At 37.1% G+C, this 27,457-nt stretch overlaps 1 protein-coding gene across 1 annotated transcript in view; it reads left to right on the forward strand.

Annotated features, from left to right (window-relative positions):
- SPPL3 (signal peptide peptidase like 3) overlaps positions 1-27,457 on the forward strand; it is a 107,190-nt gene that overhangs the window by 68,618 nt on the left and 11,115 nt on the right. The window contains exons 2-3 of the mRNA XM_037511031.2: positions 6,962-7,039; positions 22,333-22,421. Coding sequence (XP_037366928.2) covers positions 6,962-7,039; positions 22,333-22,421 — 167 coding nt within the window. The remainder of the gene's footprint in view (positions 1-6,961; positions 7,040-22,332; positions 22,422-27,457) is intronic.

A 27,457-nucleotide genomic window follows, 5' to 3' on the forward strand; every position in this document is an offset into this window, starting at 1 on the left:
AGCGGTTGAGCGCTGGGTTGTGAAGCTGCCCGCGGCCTCTGCGGTGCCGGTTCGATCCCCGGCTGCTCCCCAGCCACCGGAGGAGGGTCCCACATGGCGCGCAGATCTCTCCTGCCGCCCGCTGCTCCCCTCAGCAGTGTGCTTCGGTCCTTCTGCCTGCTCTGCTCCCCGCTCTGGCTCTGGTGAATTCTCTCACCCTCCCGCGCTTCTGACTGTACCCAGTGCATGTATAAACAAAACAAACAAACAAACCAGCAAACAAATAAATAAAAAGCATGCCTCTAAAAAAAAAATTAAAAAAAAAATTACCACTTGTTGGAGTTTAGTGTATTAGGTCTCTGAAAAGATTATTAGAATACCCTCCCTTTTCCAGTTACTCATCTGTATAAACCACATTTTTTATCCTCAGAGTTTAACAAAAGCAACATATGGCAAAAGATTGAATGTAGAAGTAGATGTGAGACTCATGTAGTTATTTTCTATTTAAGCCAGACACTAAAGAGGTTTGCAAAAGTATAAAAGAATGCCCCTCATCTCACCAAATTGTTTTCTGCTTTGGAATATAGTTACTCTTTCCTTAAAAATACAATGTTCACATGTAATGGTTTTATTATATTTAAATGAATTAAATATTTTAAACTTTTCTCAGTCTTCTAGTGGCAAATATCAATCCTTATAACCCATCAGAACAAAAGCTCTTGGGGGTCCTCATTTTAAGAGTAGAAATGGTCTCAGCACCCAAAAGTTTGTGAAGTACTGGTCTAAGGCAATGTCTGTGCAGGGTTGGAATAGTAGTTGCCTGGTTTGTTGGGTGGACAAGAATGCTCTCATTGTATAGCTGAATGGCTGACACATAGAACACATTATAGAACAGTGCTTTCTGTGTCTCAGTTTGGCATGATTTTTAGCAGGAAATGTGTTAAAGGCACTTGCTGGTAAAGCAGCTAGAAATAGATGTTTGACTGTAGAGTAGTTACTAAAGCCCAGCATCGTTTTCTAAAAATTTTAGGGTGTAGAATATAATCTTACACAGAACTTTCTGGTATTTCTTTGTATTTATCTATTAAGACTTGGGGAAATGTAGTTAAAGAGTTAGTGGTTTTCATTATGAAAATATACCATATGAAATATTTCAACTCAGTAACTGACCTATGCTAATAATATCATTTGGCCAGGTTCTCAGATTTGTTTTCAGTACATTTAATTAACCTCATTTGGCATGTCTCAAATGCATGTTTTTAGTTTCTTTATGCAATTCAATAGGATTGTCTTTATTTTAGAATGTAGAGTAGCTCCTGTCCTTAACGTGCATCCAAAGTCTCTTGAAACTGACTCGTTGGTAGGAGGGCCTGAGAGAGACAACACATTTCTGTTGATGCTTTGGTAACAGCCTGAAGTATAGGACAGGAAGAGGCTGTCAATAAATGCGATTGCTTTGATTTCCATAAATTAGTCTGACTTCCACCCTTTCACCTTTCCTTATCTACCTGCCCCAGAGACCAGACTCCAAGTCCTATAGTAAAATCCTAGGATCTGCATGTGTTTCTGAAGTACATAGAGATGAATCTTCAGTTCTTAGTGTGTGCAAAGAAAAGAATGGAGATATGAACACAACCGTCTTCTTCATTATCATCAGGGAAAACCTTTAGACATTTTTGAAACCATTATATGCTTATTTGCATGTACTTATAAAGTAGGTAAAAAGTGGCCCTCCTTCAGGAGAGCAAGGGTGTGTGTGTGTGTGTGTGTGTGTGTGTGTGTGTGTGTGTGTGTGTACACACATACACAAACAAATGTTGGACAAAGTGATCTATTTGGCAAAGCGGGAAAAAATTGTGAGTTAAACCCTAGTGCCCACCAAAGTTTTAAAAAAGTGACTCAAGAGTACAATTTTCCCTGGTTTGATTAAATCAAGCAGAGAGTCTACCCCCATAATGACTTCATCTGTCTCTGCTAATATGAGACATTTCAAATCTGAAATGCTGGATGATTAAAAGAAGAAAACTAATATCCCTTTTTTCAGTAGCCTAGAGACAGTGTCATCTGTCAGTGCTGGTTTATTTAACTGTAGTATGTCGATGATCAGCCAATTGAGTTATTTGTGAAAGCCTATTTCTGGTAATATTACTGTGTTGTTGATTTTTGTTAGGAAACACACAATGCAAAAATCTTGAAAATAGAAATTACTTGGGTCTTCAGGTTAATCTAGGCCAAAGAGGATTTTATAGAGACCAGAAGGATGTAAAGGCTTGCCAGAGAAGGTGAAATAGCTAGTTAAGGTATAATTTAAGATAGAAACTGGAGCTGCTTCTCCCAGGGTGAATGGTTAGAAGAGCCACTGCTTCCTTTCTGTAGTAGGCCCAAGTGCTGTCTTAATAGTAAAATGCACATATTTCTATTTGAACTTGATACAATCAATCTCTAAAGAAATCAGCTTAAATGATTCATAAAATACAGTGCATGTATGCCAAGAAGTCCCTAAACTAGAGAATTTAAGTGACAGAAAATTCCCTGGGACAAGGGAAAACTTTGTTATAAAGTTATTTTAGGATAGCAGAATGTTCTGCTACATTCAGTATTTGTAGCAAGATGTGCTGACATGGTCACATTTGTTAAGCAAAGATTATTTTCCAAAAATGCTTCCTATACACATTTAAACTATTTTGCACAATGTCAGTGTTTTATAATTCCTCTAAGCTAAGTAGTTGTTGTTTTAGAGTGCATCTCCCAAGTTCTTCCCAAAGCTATATTCACAGGAGATGTGAATGTTCATTATCCTGAAGTGGCCATTCAATATCTTTACATGTGGGATTCCATGGTATGCGTTCAGTAAAAAAGGCAATCAAAATGTTTCCATCGTCACTAGTTCTTAAATTGGCTAAAAAGAGAGGTATGAGCAAAGTCATCCATTTGTTTCTCACGAGAAATAACAATCTACCATCCAAATTCAGAAAGCTAAGTGAAAGGAAAAAAATATGAAACATTTATAGATACTGCTGCTAATAACTCAGATGAGAATTTTTAGACCTGTTTACGTAGTTATAAAGTTGTGTTCATTGGACTTAGAATGTCCTCTTTATAAAAAAAAGATATATGTATTAGAAAGTTTTCCATGTCTTAATTTTATAGCAAAAGGACAGAAAGTTAATAGAAAAGAATGACATCCTTTAAAACTCATCCATAGTTGAGTTTAAAAAGAGCAAGTTATAGAAGAATATGTATATTTCCAATTTTACAGAAACACAATTTACATGGAAGGATAAATAGTATAAATAGTGTCTGCTCCTGGGGTTGGGATGTGCAGAGGAGTGAAAGACGCTTGTATACTTATACTTTATATACTTGCCCCTTTTTTTTAATTTTTACAAAGTTATCTTTGTAATTTTTTGAGAGGAAAATTGATAAGATTTTAAAATGTAAATTGCCTAAAGTTAATCCATGTTCAATATTTTGTACAGGTGTCCTTCATTGTCCACAAGTAGAGTGTTTCCTCTTTGGTATGATTTGGTTTTGCAGGCATGTGGGGACATTTGAAATTTTTTCACATAAATTAGGGATAATCGTGTTCTAGGCCCAAATCATACCATAACCTACCAAAAAACTAGGAAAACTGTAGTAAACTCTTTATTAAAAGGCTTTTTATAAAATTCAGCAATGTTAGTTTGAATTGAAAATACATGAAATTTCAAATAACACCATAATTTGTAAGCTCCAATTATGTAATATTTGGTATAGTTTGCAATGCTTATAAACTTCTTTTAAAGTTTTATTATAAATTACAAAACACTATGAACCAAAATACCATATTAGGAGTCAGCTTTAACCAGATCCTCTGGTATAGATTTATTGGAAAAATAAAATGATTGGGGGCCTCGTTGGTGGCGCAAGGGGTTAAGACAAAACCTGTGAAGCTATCTGTAGCCACTGCAGCACGAGTTCAATTCCTGGCCAGGGAGGTGACCCACCTGGCTCAGCAGACCTCCCCTGACTTGCCTGCTGCTCCCCTCAGCAGTGTACTTCAGTCAGTCTGCCTATTCTGTTCCCCACTCTGTCTCTGGTGAATCCTCTCACCCCCCCCCCATACTTCTAGCCTGTACCTCGGTTCTTGTATGTATAAATAAATCTTTAAAAAAAAAAAAAAACAGTAATGGCGCTTAAAAAAAATTAAATGATTGGCTTGTCAGAAAAGTCATGAATCATTTTTTTTCTGTATTTTTCAAGCAAAAATGTGTCATGATGGGCCTCCCTGGTGGCACAAGGGGTTAAGCACAGCACTGTGAAGCTGTCTGCAGCCTCTACATCAGTTCAATCCCCTGCCGACCAGAGAGCTACTCAACCCACATGGCACAGCACACCTTCCCTGTGTCACCTGCTACTCTCCTCAGCAGTGGTTTCAGCCAGTCTGCCTGTTCTGTTCCCCTGCTGTCTCTGGTGAATCCCCTCACCTCTGGGGAGCTCTTGTATGCATAAACAAACAAATCTTTTTAAAAAATCTTTTAAAAAAGTGATTTTTCCAACAACCCAATATCCTGCTTAGAAAAAAAATCATTAAATATAACTTTTTTCTGACTCTATGCATTTAATTCTGTAGTGGGGCCAATTTCTGTAAGGTATGGAGATGAAAATTGGTAGCCCTGCTCAGCTTCCTCATAAAGTATTTTGTATAGGATAAAGCCCCTCTTTGTAAGATGTTGAGTTTGGAAAGTTCAGATGATTAATCAACCTTTTAGGTAATGACAGTGTGCTTCAGAATACAAGGGGAACAAAAAAGTCAAGTCGTCATAATAAAACACTATCAAGGAAAAGTTCTTTTAAAAAACAAAACCCTGCAATTCCACTCCTAGGTATTTACCCAAAGGACACAGAAACATCAATTCCAAAGAACACCTGCACCCCTATGTTTATAGCAGCACTGTTTACAATAGCTAAGCTTTGGAAACAGCCCAAATGCCCAAAAATAGATGACTGGATCAAGAAGATGTGGTACATATACACCATGGAATATTACTCAGCATTCAAAAAAGATAAACACATGCAATTTGCAGCAACATGGATGGCGCTGGAAGGGATCATGCTCAGCGAAATAAGCCAGAAAGAAAAAGAAAAATACCGGATGGTCTCACTCATAGCAGAAATCTAGAAAACTTAAATAAGGGACCAGGAAAATGAATAACTATAAGAAAGTGAAAATCAAAATCAACAAACAACTATGAACCAGAGACACTTTTTGGGGGGTGAGGGGTGGGAGGGGAGGGATTGGGGTCAAAATGGGGGGGTTGCAATTGTATGGGGAATATAAAAATAAAATTTATTTTAAAAAAATAAAAAACAAAACCCTGTCTTTGTTTTTCATAGCTTTGGATTTGGGGGTAGGGGCTTAATCATACAAAAGGCTGCTCAATCACACTTCTAATTGAAGATTTTTATTAAGTCAAAAAATTAATGTAGGGCCTCCCCTGGTGGCACAGGCGGTTGAGCACCGCGCTGTGAAGCTATCTGCAGCCTCTGCAGCGCCAGTTCAATCCCGGCCGGCCGGTGAGGGTCCCACATGTCTCAGCAGACCTCTCCTGCCTCCCCCGCTGCTCCCCTCAGCAGTGTATTTTATTAGTCTGCCTGTTCTGCTCCCCGCTATGTCTGTGGTGAATCCTCTCACCCTCCCATGCATCTGGCCTATACCCCAGTTCTTGTATAAATAAATAAATAAATAAATAAATAAATAAATAAATAAATAAATAAATAAATAAATAAATAAATAAATAAATCTTTTAAAAAATTAAATGTAGGGGCCTCCCCAGTGGCGCAGCGGTTGAGCGCTGGGTTGCGAAGCTGCCCGCAGCCTCTGCAGCGCCGGTTTGATCCCCGGCTACTCCCCGGCCACCGGAGGAGGGTCCCACATGGCGCGCAGACCTCTCCTGCCGCCCGCTGCTCCCCTCAGCAGTGTACTTTGGTCCTTCTGCCTGCTCTGCTCCCCGCTCTGACTTTGGTGAATTCTCTCACCCTCTGGCACTTCTGACTGTACCCAGTGCTTGTATAAATAAATAAATAAATCTTAAAAAAAAATTAAAAACAGATGCCAACATTTAAAAAAAAATTTAATGTAAATGAAAGCTATTGACTTACCAATTTTCATCTGTCAGGTTGGTAAAAATTCAAAGATTAGGCAACACTCACTGTTGACAAAGCTTTGGAAAACCGAATTCTAGAATCCGTTACTGGTATGCATGTAACATGAAACAGCTTCTCCAGAGGTAGTTTGGCTATCAGATTGCTAGTGCCTTTCCCCTTTGACAGTCTCTTTTTAGAAACTTTGTGCTACACAGATGTGTCATTGCAAGTAAGTTACAGGGCTCTTGTAGAATTGTTTATAAATGAATTTTTGGAAGCAGCCGTAGTGTCCACCTGAGAGATTTGTTTAAAACAAACTGGTATATCCACACAATAGTATACTCTGTAGATATTTAAAGAAAATAGGAATAAAGCAGGGAGAGTTCCTATAGGACACCCAGATGGAGAAAACCAGTGGGCAGTTATAAAAATGGAAATGGAACTCAGGAAAGACATACAGGCTTTACCTCATCGCAGAGTAAAATGCTGTTGATAATTAAGTAGGCTGATAAAGTTTGGTCCCTGAGACTTTTTCACCACTGGTAAAGAGTTGTTGGTTATTTTGATACTGGTTTGTTGTTTTTTTTCATTGTGAGTGATTGTTGTAAGCATATATTTCATACTATAGAGAGATGGAATTTGTACATTGATATCACTTAACATCTTGTGATATTAACTGAAATCTACACATTGACCCTTTGTTAAACTAACAAATCCCATTTTGCTTATTTTGTTAATGCTTATTTATTCCCTTTTTCTCCAACACTTAATGGAATTTGTAGAACCCCATTAAACTGTGAACTCCATGAGGACTTGCTGCCATGGGATTTAATTTTTTTTCTCTTTTTTTCTCTAGGGCCTATTCCCTGGTGGATTCCAGTCAAGTGTCTACATTCCTGATTTCCATTCTGCTTATAGTCTACGGCAGTTTCAGGTAAGATGCTCTCAAAATAGGACTTTAATGGAGGTGCAAGAAGCACTGCTCTGGTTGTTGGCACAAAAACTTAATTGCTCTGTGACGAGAAACCTGACTTTGACAGGAATTGAGTTACAGTGGAATAATTCTGATATTTATTCTTTAGTTGGCTGCTGTTAAGACATTTCTTGGTTTTGCTTATGACTTTGGCATTTTATTGCAAACATGCTTAAATTCTGATTCTGAAAAGAATAATTAGCATAAGCTCCCTCATTGGGACAGTTTAGGAGAGAAGCCTTGACAGGGAATCTAGAGTCTCAAAAGGAACAAAAGTTTTTCTTAATGCAGTGTTCTCAAGTTTTTCTTAAAGGTATTGACATAGGTTGAGCTATATGAAATTTCCAGTAGTCAACTTTTTTGAACTAAAAATCTTTTCAGCCTACTATTAGGATTGTGCGGTAACATTTACTAAAAGTTCCCTCTGCTGACCTTTGACTGCTGGTGAAATTCCCACCCTCAATTCACCAATGCTGGTGAAATTCCCAGCCATAGAAACAGAAAGGAAAGTCAGAAGTCAGACACGCACTTCCATCTTACTTTCACTCTCATTACTCGAGAGTAGTTGTGTAACTCAAATAGTTTGTGACTGATAAAAAGATAAAGGCTGTCTAAGAAATTTGAAATTGAAAATTAGAGAAGTGATGATGATAGGCATAGGAATTTTGAACTATCTGATATTTATCTGGATTTTAATGGGTTACTTGGTAGAATCACCACTTTCCAGACTTTAACTCAACACTGGATAGAATGAGTAAAATACTGTTGGAAATTCCAGTATCAGCTGATGAAAGTTTTAATTATTGACACTAATTCAGAGTCCTAGGTTTATAACTAAATTTAGGAAGCATTAATCAAGTCAGAACAACATAGAACCTTAGCAACATAATCTTGGTAAAAGGCCGTCATTAAAAAAGTTTAGACCCACAACTCTAATACTGCATTCATTAATACAAATTTCTTTTACTTGGTAAAATGTTACCAAGTATACTTTCAGTTTTAAGTCACTTATATTTTGATTATTTGCACCTAACAAAAGTATTTTCCACAATCATCTTTATACTATTTGGTAATGTGTTGTTTGTGGTATATATTAGTCCATTATTATTGAACCATTTGTGTTATTAAAATAACCATCTTTTTATGTGTTCTTTTTTTTTTGTTCATATCCTTATGATAGATATCCAGAAGTTGAAATATTTTGCCATTGAGTATGAACTGGTGCTTACTACCTGTTGCCATGTTGTTTTCCACATGGAAAAGAATTTTTTATACCAGTTTTAGGATGGATGAGTTTCAAAGAAAATTTTATATAACAATTGTACAATAGAATCCTATCCTGTAGATGGAAAGGATTTCTCTGGTGAACCTCCTTATTCTACAAATGAGAAAACTGAAGCCCAAATAGATGAGTAGCTTGTCAAAGATGTGCAAATATTGATACCTCATACCAAATCTGGATTGGATCCCAGTTCCCAAGATTTCTGGCCTGGCACCTTCTATCCTTTTTACTATAATAATAGTTTCTGCAAGGTAAATCATGATGCCTTTAATTATATACATTTAAATTGACCTCACTGCTTGTGTATGGAAGTGTTTCCTTCTCTTCCTGCCTTCTGGAAAAGATTATATAAAATTATGGTATTCTTTAAATATTTGAAAGTATTCATAGTGAAACCTCCTAAAGTTGGTCTTTTCTTTGTGGGAAGGTTTTTTGGTTTTTTTTTTTTCCCTGCTTTGTTCACTTTTTTTTCCAAAGTGTTGGTAAGGGGTTAAAAAATTCTTTTTGTGGTGGTTAAATATACATAGCATGAGATTTACCATTTTAAACAGTTTTTAAGTATCCAGCTCAGTAGTAGATAAGAGCATTTTTAAACATTTTTATCATATTATTATAGTCATTGTATTACTAGAAAGATAACTTATTGTGGTTTTGATTGCATTTCCCCAAAAATTGAGATTAGGATGTTGAAAAGATATTGCGCATCTTATTATGTGCTTATTAGGCCATTTGTTGTTGTTGTTTTTTTGGTGAACTGTGTATTCAAATCCTCACCCATTTTTAAATTGGGTTGTTCATCTTACATGAGTTGTAACAGTTCTTTAAATATTCTAGGTACAACTTCTTTCTCTGTCATGATTTACAAATATCTTTCTCCCAGTCTCTAACTTGCCTTTTCATTTTCTTAATAGTGTCTTTCTGTAAACACCTTTAATTTTTATAAAGATTAACTTAACAATTTTATGTTTCATGGAACATGGCTTCGGTATTATACCAAAGAACTCTTTGGGTACCTATATTTTCTCCTGTTTTCTTGACGTTTTGTAGTTTTACTTCATATTCATATATATATATATATATATAAATATTTATTTATTTATGCATACAAGAACTGGGGTACAGGCCAGAGGTGTGGGGGGTAAGAGGATTCACCAGAGACAGAGTGGGGAACAGAACAGGCAGACTGACTGAAATACACTGCTGAGGGGAGCAGCGGGCGAGTCAGGAAAGGTCTGCTGCACCATGTGGGTTGCTTCCTGGCTGGGGATCAAACTCATGCTGCAGTGGCTATGAATAGCTTCATAGGTTGCATCTTAACCCCTTGCACCACCAGGAAGGCCCCTTATATTTTTTTGTATATGACATGAAGGACAAATCTAAATTTACTTGTTTGAATGTGTCTGTCCAGTTATCCCATCACCATTTGCAGACTGTCCTTCACAGTGCTGTGAAGCTGTCCGCAGCCTCTGCAGCGCTGGTTCCATCCCGGCCTGCTGGCGAGGATCCCACATGGCTAGGCAGGCCTCTCCTGTCTTGCCCACTACTCCCCTGAGCAGTGTATTTCGGCAGTCTGCCTGTTCTGCTCCCGGCTGTGTCTCTGGTGAATCATCTCACCCTCCTGCGCATCTGGCCTGTACCCCGGTTCTTGTATAAATAAATAAATCTTTAAAAAAAAAAATCACTTGACAGTCAATGTAAGATTTGTCCTGGACTCCCATTTCTGTTCTGTCTCTTCTCAAGCCAGTAACATGTTTCTTGACTGCTGTAGCTTTTATAGTAAGTGTTGGAATTCAGTAAGATAACTCTTAGAACTTTGTTTTCAAAATCATCTGGCTGCTCTGGAATCTGTGCATGTCCATGTAAATTTAGAGCGATCTGGTCAATTTCTACCCCAAAAAGAGTCTGCTGAGATTTTAATAGGCATTGTGGATCAACAGGTCTTTTAGGAAAAATTGCTTTCTTACTGTATTATCTTAATATCTCAGTATCATTGAGTCTTCCAATTCAGGGACCTAGAATGTCTTTCTGTTTCTTTAGATATTCTCTAATTTTTCTTAGGATTGCCTTATAATTTTCAGTGTACAAAATGTACACTACTTTTATTAGATTTACTCTTCAGTATTTTATTCTCTTTAATGTTACTTTTTCTTGCTATCATTTTGGATTGTTTATTGCTAAGTACATAGAACTGTAGCTGGTTTTTCTGTGTTCTGATACCCTGTAGCTTTGTAGAACTCATTTATTAGTGCTCACAGTTTTTCGTGTATGTATTCCTTGGGATTTTCTATACACAGGATAATGAGGTCTGCAAATAAATACAGTTTTGCTGCGTCCATTTAAATCTGAATACCTTCAATTTTTCCCCCCTCCTTTCTTCCTCCTTATTGTACAGGCCAGAACTTCTAATACCATGTTGACTAGAATGACAAGAGCACACATCCTGCCTTGTCTTATTCCTAATCTTAAGGGGAAAGCTTTTAGTTGCTTCCCATTAAATATGCTGTTAGCTATCGGTTTTTCATAAGTGTCCTTTATCAGGCTGAAGAAAAGTCCTCCTGTTTCTAGTTCTTGGAAAGTTTTTAATCATGAATGGATATTGTATTTTGTCATGTTTCAGTGCATTGAGATCATCATGAAGTTTTTGTCCTTTATTAATGTTTTAATATAGTAATACCTGAATCTTGAATCAACCTTGGTGTTCCTGGATAAATCCCACTCATTCATAATATGTAATAATTTTTTTACATTGTCTGCATTTTGTAAAGATTTTTGTGTATAATCATTAGGGATATTCGTCTATAGTTTTTTGTTTTGTGTTTTTGTTATCTGGGTAATATTGGCTTCATTGAACGAGTTGGAATAGTAATATAAAGTTCTCCCATGTAAAGTGTACAGTTCAGTAGTTTTAGTATAGTTATAAACTTGTACAACCATAAACATCCCAAAAGAAACCATGCACCCATTAACCATCATTACTGTCCCTCTTTTCCTTGCTTTAGGCAGCCACTAATCTGTTCTCTGTCTTTATAGATTTGCCTGTTCTGGACATTTCATATAAATGGAATCATAAAGCATGTGGCCTTTTGTGACTGGCTTCTTTCACTGAGCATAATGTTTTTAAAAGTTTATCTATGTTATAACATGTAGCAGTACTCTGTTGCTTTTTGTTGCCAAATACTACTCTGTGGCTTCTCTGTGCATCAATTGATAGCTATATTGCTTGTTTACATATTTTGGCTTCTATGAACATAGATTTTTAAAAGTAAGAAGCAAAACTTAGGAGAAAACTTTGTGCCCATAGATTAGGTAAAGAGTTCCGTGATATAACACCAAAAACATCCACAAAACAAAAGAATGGCTAATTAAACTATAGAAACTGCAAACATGTTTACATTTTAACAAACACTATAAAGTACAGGTTTTTGTATGACTTAAGTTTTCATTTATCTTTGGTTTCCTAGGAGTGGAAATGCTGGGTCATTGTTCAACATTTTGAGAAATTGTTACTGTTTCCTGGGGCAGCTATACCATTTCACATTCTTACCAGCAATACATGAGGTTCCAGTTTCTCTGATTATTTATCTGTCTTTTTGATACTCTGCTGTTCTGGTGGATATCAAGTGGTATCTCATTGTGACTTTGATTTTCGTTTCTTTAGTGACTAATGATATTGAGCATCTCCATTTATTTACGTAACCATCTTAATGTCCTCTTTGTTAATGTGTCTGTTCAGGTTTGAGAATTCCTTATATATTGTGGAGACAAGTCCTTTATCATAAGATAAATGTTTGCAAAGAGTTTCTCTAAACCTGTGGGTTTGTCTTCACTTCGTATATTTATAATTGTTATATTTTCCATGTGGGTTGACTGAGATAAAATATTCTTTATCCCTAGTAACAATTTCTGTCTTAAAAATTCTTACTTTTCTGTCTGATGTTATTTAGCTAATTCCACCTTTCTCCATAAGAGAAGCAGATATTTTGTGGAAACTTGATATACAAAGCAGATACAGTATGTCAAGAGACTAATAATGGTTCTAGCTTGACTCCCCCCACTGTTTAATTTTGGGCAATTTCAGATCCCTGTCTTACAAAGTAGTTACTTAGTGATAGTGGTATAGTACTTACTGACTGTTCTGACTTGTACAGCTGTCTCTCTTTAAGCTTTCCAAAATGGGTTGTAGGAATATTGTTTTACTGGTACTTAGCCAAATATTTTTACAAAAAATTTCACATCTTTGTCTTCTACATGCTTAATAAACCATACTGACAATTACTGGTTTGGTAGGGCAAAACTTGTCAAATATTGGCAGTTTTATGTAGTTCAACCTGATAATTCTTTTCGCTCATCAACTTAGCTATGTAGGGTTTCTGTGTATGCTTATTCTCAAAAATCTTTTTGGTAGCAGTAATGAAAATTGCAATAGTTGTTGAAGCAAAGCTAGTAGCAAAGTAATTTCCTTGTTACTTTAATAAAAACAAGAGATTTCTAGATGAAGGACTGGCTTTCTAAGTTATTCATTTTTAAATGCTGGTAACATTTTGAGAACCAGTTCACTGATACTTACCCATTACAATTCTGTTGAAACTCTCCTAGAGTACCCAGTTTTCCCTTCTGTGAAATTAAAAGAGTTTCCCCTCAGTCTTCATTCTTGCTCTGTTCTTGATGGTTTACCACCACTTACTACTACCTTCATGTAATCTTTCATATAGGACATGCACAGGAAAACTTTATTGAAATTTTTTAAAGATATATTTTTATTTATGCATACAAGAACTGGTGTATAGGCCAGAGGTGCTGGGGTGAGAGAATTCACCAGAGACAGTGGGGAGCAGAACAGGCAGATCTACTGAAATACACTGTCGAGGGGAGCAGCGGGCAAGACAGGACAGGTCTGCTGCACTGTGTGGGTCAGCTCCCTGGTTAGTTCCCTGGCACTGGGGATCAAACTGGTGCTACAGTGGCTGCCTATAGCTTTGTAGTGCCTTCGCTTACCCTCTTTAACTACCAGGGAGACCCTCTTTTTGAATTTTAATAGCACTGTCCTTATTGCCCAGCTACGTAAGTTCTTGTGTCCTCTGATTTGGGACCACTAAAATATATTTGTTCATTTAAATGATCATGTTTATTTAGAACTGTGAAAACGTGGGAAGGTCATAAAATACTGGATAAAAGATTTTTTAATTGTACTGGTTACTTCCTACCAGAGTTTCACATTTCTGAGTTCAGAGAAGAAAGTTAAAGCTAATGAAACTATATTCTAAAAGCCAAAACAAATTCTCTGTTTTGGAGTTAGGAGTTACAGGCCAAAGGTAACAGATCTGAGATAATTTAAAAGGTAATCAAAAGGAAGATAATACTTGATATATTCTTTAATAAGTATATGTATAGTGGAGAGTATATATGTAATACATGTATGTAAAGGTGCTGTAGAAAGAAATAATGGGCCTTTTATAACTATATTAACTATATTTGTGCTCGCTTTGGGAGAGTATATATGTAATACATGTATGTAAAGGTGCTGTAGAAAGAAATAATGGGCCTTTTATAACTATATTAACTATATTAACTATACGTATTATGTATTATACATCTAATGTATAATATATACGTGTTAATAAAACTGCAGAGATAGTAAGAGCATATAATAATGCTCTTTATAGGATTGTTTTTCCTTTTATACTAAATGCATATAATTGTAAAGTTAGAGTAGGCTAACCCAAACAAATGCCATGAAGTTTAAGTGGTATGTGGTATGTTTATTGTGCTTGAACTGCTCTTTTCTGCCATCTCACAATCTGGGCTGTTTTTTAAGACCTATAAAGAAATCAAAGCTAATTGGATTATATAGGGAAAGGTTATATGCCTTATAATGTATATGAATAAGTTCCTTTATATTTTAACAGTTTTTTCACCAATTCTTTTTAAAATGTCCCGCTAATAAAAACCACTACAAGTTTTCTAGGAACACATATTTAGCTTAAAGGCAATTCAGCCATATGGTATTTTTACCTCTGTCCCCTTTACTAAGCCTGCTTCCAATATTAGGATGATCAAAACACATTATATTCTTAAAATATTAAGATAAAAATTTCCAGTTTACCCTCTCCTCCAATATTCGGTGTACTTTGTTATCAAAATTCAGTGAATGAGCAAGTATAATTTTCAGTAATTGTTCTCAGCTTCATTTTGCTTCCTGCAATCATTTGTTTTTGCTCTGCCCTGTTAAAATAAGTTTCAGTCTATTCACTAAATTTTTGCAAGTTGTGATGAGATAAAGTAAATTATCAAAATGGAGCCAAAGAAAATAAAAGGTACAAGTGAAGACAAAATAGAGCCAAAAGTATCTAAAAGTTCCTATCTATTGGCCAACACCCTTACTGCTGGTGACCCACAAATACCACAACACGCTTTCTGGCAGCTAACTTTAAGAAAGAAAGATAACACTTCACAATGCTCTTGAATAGAAAGAACCTAGTTGTTTGGGTAAATTGCAACTGTTCTTGATCTTAAGATCAGACAGATCTTTATCCCAAAGAGCTTCATAGAGAGGCTACAACATTGAGTTTCATAGTATTGTATAACAGACAATAAGTGTTTGTTGAATGAATTATAGTACCCTTCAATATAAGCTGGCAGTATTGTATGAAAATACATTTCAGCAAAAGCAGTTTTACAAAATTGAAAGTGAAACCAGTAGCAGAAAGCTGTGGTCCAGAGGGCTAACTTACTAAGATACTTACTCTGGATATTTTAGAATATCCAGAGAAATGAATGGATTGTTAGTTCAACTGATTTTTCCTGAATATTGATCTCTTGATACATACTGTCAGGATTCCAGACATGTACTCTGTTGCTGGCTGAATATAGACCTTCTTGTCTTAATGGTACTCACAGAGCATTTGTATTTTTATCAGAACCAAGGAACCTAAAATATAAAAAGACCTGCCTATAAGCCCTTATTTTTCCTTGTCCTGAGCAAGCAGTGAAAATTCTCTCACAGGCCTAATACCTTTCTCAGAAAGTGCTTTGTAATCATTCTAGTACATAGGTAGTTGGTTTCCTAAAGTTATATTTCTTACAGCCAAATTAATTTTAGCCTGAAAAGAAATTTAGAGCAAATATAACAAGTTCCTCATCTCAGCCAAAACAAAATCATATTAAAGTACTTAGAATAGTAAACTACTTCCTAGGGTAGTGTCTGTAGTGTAGTGATAAACTACTTGTGAAATGTACATCAAGTGACACTGCAATTTATACCTACATACTAATTTAAATGTGAAGAATTTTGATCAGTTGTCATTTTTTCAGCATTAATTAGCTAGCATGCTCAGTTTTCAGTTGGAACCCACCCAATTCAGGATAAAACCTTGTCATCTGCTTGTATTAGTGCTGGTCTGTAATAAGGCAGGATATATGCAACTCATGGTAACTCAAGGAAGGATACTTTGCACCTTTTTTTTTTTATGAAATAAAGCCATATATACTAATATGATAAAAATACCCTTGGCATACTACCGAATGAAAAATTAATTGAAGTTATTTATATTTAGCCTTTAAGGAGAAAATAAATGTGTATCTCTCTTGATATAAGGATAATGTGAGTCTGTTTTGTGGCATTCACCATTGTTTAAATTTTTTTAATAATCACGGGGAGTGGGGGAAAGTTGATTGTTTTGGAAGGGGATAGAATACAGAAAGGCAGGGCAGTATAATAATACCTAGGTGTCCTATGGTATAAGGGTAATAACATTAGTTTAGTTTGTATTAGTTTGCTAGGGCTGCCATAACAGTCAGTTGAGAAACTTAAAGAATATAGTTCTAGAGGCTGTAAGTCCAAGATCAGGTGTTAGCAGAGTTGGTTTCATTCTGAAACAGCTTATAGATGACCGTCTTCACATGGCCCCCTCTCTCTGCACATGTCTGGTGTGTCTGTATCTCTCTCCTAGTCTACTGCAGTCATATTGGGCTAGGACCAACCCGAACTCCATTTGATGTAATTACTTCCTTAAAGGCTTTAATCTCCAAATATAGTCACATTCTGAGGGCAGGGGGGAAAAGTGTAGTTCAATCCATAAAAATCTCTGGAAGGTAGGGATGATCATATAATTTACTGTCCAAGCCAAGACACTTTCGATTGTGATTTGTGATCAAACTACTTATAGACTTAGTCTATGAATCAAAAACAATCTTGTTTCTGAAGTACCTAGCATAGCACCTAATAATATGAAGTCAGTGAGGGTTAGGTGTTATTGTTTTCACCCTCAGGGAGTTTTCAGCAGCTTAGTTGGAAGGCCATCTGTTCTACCTGAACTCTTACTAGGTTCTTGATCAATGATCGGAAATTTGTCTACCTGTTAGAACTTGATCCTGTTCAGTCATAGTTGATGAAAAGACTAATAAAATTAGCAATAATAAACACCTTAAGTTTGCTGTCAGCTCTGCCAGGTAGGTAACTGTTATGGGACCCCAGTCCCAGTAGCCTTTGATCTTGTCAAACTGGAATATATAAATCTTCCCTGTTTGAGCAAATATGTGGAGCCCCACAACCTCATTTAACCAGATGTTTATTTTATGCAGTAGAACCCATGCTTCAGATGATCATCTGCTTCAGATGATTAGAGCATGCTTGACTTTAGCGAAGCTTGTTTGAGGCAATGAAAAGTTCAAAATAAGCTTCAAATTATATAAAATGCTTGATAGTTCCCTTTCCTCACTCTCCCCCACCAGTTCGCCTGCCTAAAGCTTTCATTTTCCTACAGCAGGTTTTATCAAATTAGGACCTAAGGAAAAGGAACAACTAAAACCATTTTTAAGTTAACCACATCCTACTAATATTTGAAAAGAGGGAGAATTCTTGCCTTAATAGAACCAGGATAGAGTTTTAAATAGGCCTCAGCAATGGATTTAGGTGACATGTAAGCCTGTCTTACACTACCCTCAGCACCACTGTTATTACCCAATCTTAGGAGAAAGGCTGTGTAACTACTGCGCCTCGAAACCAAAGAGGTGATTGGCAGCTTTCCAGTCCAGAATATCAGTTATGGGAAGAGAAGGATTAGGAGAAGCTAACAATTTGTAATATCCAGCCCCTACAATAGAGATGTAGCTAACAGTCCCTATAAATTTACCATGTTATCACCAAATTCTGAGAAGCAGAGCAGAAATAACAGCTATCGTTGTTACTATTCAATACATAAGTGATTTTGAAAAACCCAACTTAGTATATGTGCTGCCGAAGCGAGCACTGAAAAACCCAACTTAATATGTCTTTCCTGAAACGTCCACAGGGAAGACACAATCTTTATGTCCCAGTGACTCCAGACAGTTCCCCATTAATATATCACCAGTCTTAGACTTTAGCTCTCCACAAATGATTAGCTCTTCCATGAGAAACATGAATTAAAATTTGAAAGACCATAGAAATGAAACCAGTTATGTATGCAAAACATTGTATCTAGTTTGTTGTGGAACTAATTAAAATTGATTGGGAAAGGTTTATCTCAGGAACCAGTCACTGTAACAATTGTTCTATGGTTGACTGAGGTGGGAACAGCTAGTATACACTTCAATCTTTGTTAAAATGTCTTCTGATGGCTGGAGAAATGTACGGCCCCACATATTAGCTATGAGATGATGTTCTAAAAATTCAGGGCTTTTTAAATTAAAAACTCCCCGGAAAGCTAACACATCTTATTTCTTGACTATTTCAGAAAAAGTGTCTTAACCATGTTTCAGCAGTCTCACCACCTTTCAAAATACCATCCTTTCGTCTTTTGGGGGAATATATCACCCATTAGGACTGCCCTTCTAATGGAATAGTTTTCTAAACAACTAATTAATAGGGGACCAGGGTGAAATGTACCTCCCCAACTATACACATGCTTTCCTACCCAGGTCAGTCCCTTTTAATTGAAGTCACTGTCAGTCGAGGCTTCTTTGAGCACAAGTAACAGAAAAGGGAGTTTTACACAGTGGATGAAAGTATTGATACCAAATGACAGAGTTAAGCTAATGCAGTAGTGGGGCACATCTCTTGAATCCAGCAAGAGATTTTGAGTTGTAAGGGTGGTGGGACCCAAGGAACTAAAAAACAGTATCAGTGGGACCTGAGCCTAGTAGTCTGGTTTAAATAACCCTTCCAAGAGGAATTCTAACTTCCTCTGAGATAGTAGCCTCTGCCCTCCTGAAAAGAGAGAGAAAACTCAACAGTGTTCCAATACCCTCAGGAGTTTTTAAACAGTGTTAACAAGAAATAAAAGGAACACTATCCTTACTTCAAAATCTGCCCAGTTTAGGACCTGAATATTTAGAAGTACCTAGAGTTAGCTCTAGATCCAACCAAGATGGAGTAACAGGAACTGGATTTGCTATCCCACCTGAAACAGTTTTTCAGGACAACAGGGTACAGTTGATAAACGAAGATAAAGGGAATCATAAACTTTTTTTCCTAGCTTATTGTCTGAGCATAGTTATTTCACAGTGTATACCTATATCAAAATGTCTCATATACCTTGAATATATCCAACTTTTATTTGTAAGGGATAAAAATTTTAATTAGACACTTCCCAGGTTATGGTAATCAGGGAGAGAGTCCCTAAATTTGGCAAGATGGAGCTGAGAGTGCAGAGACTGCAGCAACTAGAGTTAATCTGATAAGAGTGTCAAAGGAGGAAAGCTACAAAGAGAAAGCCACAAAGATCTACAGATGGACCCAGAGCTCATTTATCAAAGTATTTGATCATTTCATGCAAGTGAGGAAATTACCTAAGGCTGAGAATAATGTCAAAATATTAGCGAGAAGAGTAGCTCTTTGCACCAGCTATTGGAAAAACTTCCTCACATGGTGTATAGTAAAACACTCAAGAAGGTCTTGCCTTTCCCCCAGGCTAAGCACTGCTTCACAACTGCCTAGTAAATCATAAACACAAGACCTGAACAAATTAAGCTATTTCAGCTTCCCAGATAAGCTCAGGAGGATTTATAGAAATACAAAAATATCAAGCAGCAAACAATACAAAAATATCAAGGCAAGGGGCCATATTCACAAAACTTGGCATACAAGCAAAGAAGAAGTAAATGACCCATGATGATCAGAGTCAATCAGAACCAACCCAAACTGATAAAATATCTTCAAGAAGTACATGAAAGCAGATATTACCATATTCCATGTGTAAAATGTGCTGGAAGTTGGTAAAATACCCAAATTGCACTTCTGCACATGAAAATGACAGTGTCTGAAATTGGAAATAAGATGGAGGGGATTAATAGCAAATAGACATTTTGGAAGAAAAGATTAGTTGAACTTGAAGGTACAGCACAGTAGAAACTATCCAAAATGACAAAAGAGAAGGGGAACTGTATTGTTGAGCTGAATCTGAAAGGCAGTCTTCAGTGGCCTAATCTATGTGTCATTAAAATCCCTGAAAGAGGGAGTACTTGGAGAAATAGTGGCCAAATTTTTCAGTGCTTGAAGAAAACTATAACCGATCCAAGAAAATAAACCCCAGGCAGAAAAAACATGAAGATAACCACTGAAGGCACAGCACATCATAAACAAATTGCCCAAAATCAGTGGTAAAAGAGAAAATGTGAAAAGTGGGGAGGGGGAGAATAGGTATGTTATATACAAAGGAACAAAGGTACAGATGACTTCAGTTTCTTATGGAAAACAATACAAGTGAGATGGAGCAACAGTTTGAAAGTACAGAAAGAAAAATTGTCAACATGAAATTATATACCCAAAATGAAGGCAAAGTAAAGATATTTTCAGACACACAACACCTGAAAGAATTCATTACCAACTTACACTACAAGAAATATTAAGGTGCTTCAAGCAGATTAAATTTGCTTCCAGTTGGAAAACAATTCACAAAGGAATGAAGAGCACCAGAAATAGAAACTATATCAGTAAAGATATTTATGGTCCCTTTTTTTTTTTTCCTTATTTAAAACTTTAAATAGGGCCTCACCTGGTGGCGCCAGCGTTTAAGCGCCACACTGTGAAGCTGTCCGCAGCCTCTGCAGCGCTGGTTCTATCCCGGCTGGCCGGTGAGGGTCCCACACGGCACGGCAGACCTCTCCTGTCTCACCCGCTGCTCCCCTCAGCAGTGTATTTCAGTCAGTCTGCCTGTTCTGTTCCCTGCTCTGTCTCTGGTGAACCCTCCCACGCATCTGGCCTGTACGCCAGTTCTTGTATAAATAAATCTTTTAAAAAAATAAATAAAACTTTAAATGATAATTGAGTTGTATTAAAAAGAATAATATATTATGGAGTTTATAGCATAACATATAAAGGTGACATCCATGGCAGTAATAGTAGAGGCTAAGGAGTGAGAAACAATGTAAAGTTTTACAAAGTTTGCACACTATATATGGATAGTATAGTAATAATGGATAGTATAATAAGATTTTACAGTAACCACTAAAATAAAAGAACAGACTTACAGCTAATAAGCAAAGGAGATAAAAAATAGATTGATAAAAAAAATACGGTATTAATCCAAAACTGGGCAGATAAAGAGGACAGAGAAAACAAATAGCATTATGATAGTCTCAAATCTAATCATAGCAATAAGCAAATTAAATGAATTGACTTTAACACTCAATTAAAGGGCAGCAATTGTCAGATTGAATTTAAGAAGCAAAATCCAATTACTGGCTGCTTACAAGAAACACACCATAGGTATAAAGCCAGGGGAGCCAGAATGACCTTTGAACAACTGAGGGGTTAGTAACACTGACCCACTGCACAGATATCCACATACAACTCTTGACTCCGCAGAAACTTAACTACTAATAGCCTGTTGTTGACTGAAAGCCTCACTCATAACACATAAGCAGTTGATTAATACATATTTTGTACATTATATCTTATATACCATATTCTTGTAATAAAGTAAGCTAAAGAAAAGGTATAAAGTATTCTTTATGACTTCTGAATAACCTTTTCTTTTCTTTAGCTTACTTTATTATAAGAATACTATACTGTTTTTATCAAAACTGTAAGTTTGCTTCATCTGTTAGAAAAGTCTTTGTGTAAGTGTACCCATGTGGTTCAAACCTCTGTTGTTCAAGGATCAACTGGAGTCAGAAAACCAGCAAGGATATACTGGCTCAGGTGATATTCTCAACCAACCTGAACTGACCAACATCTGTAGGACAAACCATCCAACAGTACACATTCTTCTCAAAGTGCATGTGGAACATTTACAAAATAAGACATATTTTGGGACATAAAACAAGTCTCCGTGAGAGGATTCAGCGCATATCAATTATGATCTGTGATTGCTAAATCAGCTCAGGCTGCCAGAACAAATTACCACAAAGTGAGTAGCTTAGACAACAGAGATGTATTTTCTCATAGTTCTGGAGGCTGGAAATCCAAGGTGGGGTACCAGCATGGTTGGGTTCTGGTGAGCATACTCTTCCTGACTTGCAGACAACTGTGTGCTCACACATCACGTGGACTTTCCTCGGTGTGTTCTCTGTCTGAGAGGGCAAGAAGCAACTTCCTGGTGTTTCTTCTTTGCTGTTAATCCCATCATGAAGGATTTTGATGGCCGCATCAAGATTACCTCCCATAGGCATCACCAAACACCATCCCATTGGGGGCTAGGACTTCAACAAGTGAACTTCATCCAGGACATAAACATTCAACCCCTTACAAATTCCAGTTGAATCAAATTAGAAATCAACAACAGATCTCTGGAAAGCTCTTGAACTGACATACAGGAAAGAATATAGATTGTATTTTAAAATGTGGCAACAAGAACATTTCTATCATCACAGTTCTTTTAAACACATAAACCCATTGTTAACCCACTGTTAAGCTATTTTTGAAAAATTGATCAAGAGATCTTCTTTTCTTTCCTTAATGTCTTAGTATTTAAAACTATTGTTTCATTCGTGACTTTTCTGACCTACTTCTTTCTTAAGCAAAGTAACACTTACTATACGATTTCTTCCACAGGTCCCTTAACATGGACTTTGAAAATCAAGATAAGGAGAAAGACAATAACAGTTCTTCTGGGTCTTTCAATGGCAACAGCACCAATAATAGTAAGACATTTTATGTCTATTGGCTTCATTTGTGTGGTTGTCTTAATTAGACTCTTTCTATACCCAGTTAATGATTTCCTGGGTTCAAGGATTTATACTTGGTATAGTAATAAAATCTGATCTGTATGATATAATTTGTTAAATTCTTATGTTTCACATCTGAACTACTGGTTTCTTGTGTACTGCTTTTAATTCATTCCTGCAGTCATGCTACTGAGTTTCTTTTTTTCTTAAAGAGAAGCAGGATAGTAGTATCTGCCTGCTTATGACTTCATTTAAATACTTTGGTGAGCCTGATTAATTTGTAAATGTCGAATGTAACTGTTTTGAGTATGTCTTCTGATATATGATTATTTTGTAAGAATACTTTTTTAAAGAATGACATTTGCAATATGGCAAATGTTCAGCAGCATTATTCAGAATAGCCAAAAGTAAAAACATTTCAAAGATCCATGAACTAGTAAGTGAGTAAACAAAATAGCTCCCATATAGTAGAACACCCTTCAGTACCAAAAAGAAAAAGAATGAAGTACTGATCCATGCTACAATATGGATGAACCTCAAAACATTGTTAAAAGAAGCCAGACAAGGGCCTCCCCTGGTGGCGCAGGCGGATGAGCGCAGCTCTGTAAAGCTGTCCGCAGTCTCTGCAGTGCTGGTTCGATCCCGGCCCACCAGCAAGGGTCCCACATGGTGCGGCAGACCTCTCCTGTCTCACCCGCTGCTCCCCTCAGCAGTGTATTTCGTCAGTCTGCCTGTTCTGTTCCCGGCTCTGTCTCTAGTGAATCCTCTCACCCTCCCACGCATCTGGACTGTGCCTCTGTTCTTGTATAAATAAATAAATAAGTCTTTAAAAAAAAAAAAAAAAAGAAGCCAGACAAGAAAGACTATATTGTATGAGTCTGTTTATATGAAATTTCCAAAAAGGCAAATACATAGAGACAGAATGTGATCATGGTTGCCTGAGGCCAAGGATAAAAAGAAGAATATGCTGTAAACTGGCATCAGGGATCTTACTGAGGTGATGAAAATTGTCTAAAACTAGATTATGGTGGTGATTCCATTCTCAATAAACTTTTTCCACCCCCAAATTTTACCCTTAAAATGCACAAATTTTATGCTTTATAAATTGTACCTCAATAGAATTTAGAAAATTAATGATGCTTACTAAGGAAAGAGAATTAAATTAGAAATAAGAATTGATTTGGGCCTCCCCGGTGGCTCAGCAGTTGAGTGCTGGGTTGCGAAGCTGCCCGCAGCCTGCGCAGCGCCGGTTCAATCCCCAGCCGCTCCCCAGCCACCAGAGGAGGGTCCTGCATGGCGCACAGACCTCCTCTGCCGCCCGCTGCTCCCCTCAGCAGTGTACTTCGGTCCTTCTGCCTGCTCTGCTCCCCGCTCTGGCTCTGGTGAATTCTCTCACCCTCCCGCGCTTCTGACTGTACCCAGTGCTTGTATAAATAAATAAATAAATCTTTGGGGGGGAAAAAAAACAACTGCTATCTAAAAAAAAAAAGATTTGATTTGATAAAGAGATTGATAGTTGTGTACCTATCATGCAGATGACATTCTATTAGATATTTTGAAAGATGCAGTAGTACAGGAGCTGGTACCTGGTACCATGTAGGCTTATGTCCAAGATACTTTCCAAGGTGTTAATAAAATACTAAGACAGAGATAGCAGATAGCACCGCCCATCACATACCTACAACAAATACTTTTTCCCACTGAGCCTTTTGAATAAGCATCTACAGTCAAGAGATGAGAGTAAGTCTGGAGATGGTCATTTTGACATCCATGTACAAAGAAAATAAAGAGAAAGACAAGTACAGTGAACAGTGATGGGTCAAGTTGGTAAGAGTCTCTTTCCTGAAGAAGGTAGTTTGACTTGATACAGTGAACTTGAGTTAGTGGAGAAGTCGTTCCCGATGGGAAGGTACAGAGAGGCTAGAGTGAGCATGATTTATAAAGTCACCACCTAATGGGAAATACTGAGACTCTAATATAAAGTTAGATAAAATATTGAGTTAAATTATAGAAATCACTTAACATTTAAGTTTTTCTAGTTATTTAATACCAAATTCACTAAATTATACTTGCCCAGTTTTCACTGAGTTAAATGTTTTTTTTTTTTGAAGGAATTTTATTTTATATTTTTAAAGATTTATTTTTATTTATTTATACAAGCACTGGGTACAGTCAGAAGCGCAGAGGGTGAGACAATTCACCAGAGCCAGAGCAGGGAGCAGAGCAGGCAGAAGGACCGAAGTACACTGCTGAGGGGAGCAGCGGGCAACAGGAGAGGTCTGCGTGCCATGTGGGACCCTCCTCCGGTGGCCGGGGAGCAGCCGGGGATTGAACCGGCGCTGCAGAGGCTGTGGGCAGCTTCGCAACCCAGCGCTCAACCGCTGCGCCACCGGGGAGGCCCTTAAATGTGTTTTATTGTCTTCAGCAGTGCAAAGTGGGGTGTGGTAAATATAGTACAAAGAATCCTTTAAATATAATGAGTCTTTCTTAAACTTAAGACACAGCTCTTTGTAGGAGGTAAAATGTCATACCAGTACCTTACCAGGAACCAGGTAGAACCCAGTGTCAATATCTGATTTTCAGGTTATTATATAGCAGTTATTGTTACTATTAACTATTACTTTTACATCGCAGTTTACCTTATAGCACTACTTTAAGTCAAATCACATATTTTGGAAACTTTCAGAAAGTCTGTGTTACATAGCATATGTGTAAATGATGTAATTAAACCACATTATAATTCTGTTGTACATTGCATCACAAAAACCTAGGATAAAGTAGTTTTATTCTTAACTTAAAGATTAAGTCAGCCCGTACTATAGAAGGAATTAGCTGGTAATTCAGCTTTTTATTTCTTATTATTAATCAGTGTCTAAAGAGTAGCAGATGGTTGTATAAATGATCATTTTCTTAAATCTACTTTTTGTGTTGTGTTAAATTACCCTCCACAACTATAGTATGTAATTGCATTTCAGGGGAAAAAGAATAGTGGTTAGAAGAGGGCCAGTATGAGCCATGGACACCAAAAGGAATAACTGCAGACCATCAGGAAATATATAATGAATGGCAGCCAGTTCGATTGTGGAGTATGACATCATACTTGACATATGTGACATTTCTTTTTCCATGAAGAAATAGCATGGAAAACAGAATAGTACTTCTATCAAAGAAATAACAGCCAGAAAGATAAACAGAAACACAAGAGATTGTGTAGGTGCTAAAGACACTGAAGTCCTGAATGAGGAATTGTATAGAAAATCTTGGGGTACAGCTCTAAGAGAGGCGGTATGAATTTAGTGTGTTAGGCTTTTGGCAGGAGTGTTTAGCTAGAGGTGTTGAGAGAGTGAGTAGCTAGAGGTGTTGTTGGGTTTTTTTTAAGATTTATTTATTTATGCGTACAAGAACTAGGGTACAGGCCAGAGGTGTGGGGGGTGAGAAGATTCATCAAAAACAGAGTGAAGCACAGAACAGGCAGAATGACTGAAATACACTGCTGAGGGGAGCAGTGGGCAAGTCAGGAGATGCCTGCTGCGCCCTGTGGATTGCTCCCTGGCCGGCTGGGGATCAAACTCATGCTGTAGTGGCTGTGATAGCTTCATAGGTTGCGTTTTAACCCCTTGTGCCACCAGGGAGGCTTGCTAGAGGTTTTTTAAAGGTCACAGTTGCCTACTCCTAAAGAAAAGAAGAATTGAGGAATTTGGAAAAGACATGAAGACGAGTGAACTTAGCTGTGTATGACAGCGTAAATGTTTCTCAATGTTGAGAAAAAAAAAAACAGGCACAAAAAATACATGCCACATAATTCAATTGTATGTAAGTTCAAAAAACAGGCTAAATAAACATTAGTGTTTTAGGATGCATGCTTGGGTAGAAAACACAGAAGAAAGTGTTGTAAAAAGCAAGCTAGGTTCCACTTCCACTTGGGGGAAAGCCTAACCACAGGTTGGGGAGGGTTGGGTGCACAGGAAAATCTCCTGGGGTCGGTAGAGTTGTGTTTCCTTCCTGAGTGGAATTAGCTATGTAATGATTCACTGAGCTCTGTTTTTTTTTTTCACTGAGCTCGTGTACTTTTATGTATGTATATTATGTTTTTCAATTGAAAGGATTAGAAAGAAAAGGGTGGGGGAGATAGTTCCTTCCAGGTCCTCTCTGATTTTTCTAGCTGTGTACTACTTTCTCGTCTTTCATCTGCCCCAGGAAGTCTATGAAGAGATTTTCCCCCTAGCACATCAGTCCTTCAGTTAGTTAGTATTGAGTTGTTTTTAAAACCAGCCCACCACCCACTGTCTGACCTCTTGAAGTTCTTTACTAAGCTTCCCATATAATTTGAGCAATGAAGATTGATAGAGATGTGTAGTTGGAATTTCCTTCATTGATATTAATATATAATCTTAGACTATAAACTATAAACTCCTTAAGGTCTGGAAATGACTTTTTTTTAATTCTCCCATGTATGCCTGCTGTATAATAGATATTTGGTATATATTTAGTGAAAAAGTATTCTACTCTTGTGGAAATAAATTACCAACAATACAACATATTTAGCCTTAGTCCCACTCACTGAATGCTAAAAAATAATGTCTTTGTACTTTGTACTTACTTACCATCACCATGCCTATTTCTTTGTTTGTTTTTTAAAAAGATTTATTTATGCATACAAGAAATGGGGTACATGCCAGAGGTGTGGGTAGTGAGAGGATTCACCAGAGACAGAGTAGGGAGCAGAACAGGCAGACTGACTAAAATACACTGCTGAGGGGAGCAGCGGGGAGACAGGAGAGGTCTGCTGTGCCGTGTGGGTCAGCTTCCTGGCTGGGGTTTGAACTCTTGCTGCAGATAGCTTCATAGAGCTGAGACTTAACCCTTGTATGACCAGGGAAGCCCATCCATTCCTATTTCTTAATGCTGATTTTGGCTTTAAAGATATTGTGGCTGTGCTTGAGTAAGTCTTCCAGTTATGACTGCTCTGTTTGGCTTTTGCTCTACTTTGTTTTTCAATTACTGCAATTTGG

The sequence above is a fragment of the Talpa occidentalis genome, unplaced genomic scaffold, assembly GCF_014898055.3.
Source record: "Talpa occidentalis isolate TD23 unplaced genomic scaffold, MPIMG_talOcc4v2.1 talOcc4.14, whole genome shotgun sequence".
NCBI classification, from domain to species: domain Eukaryota; kingdom Metazoa; phylum Chordata; class Mammalia; order Eulipotyphla; family Talpidae; genus Talpa; species Talpa occidentalis.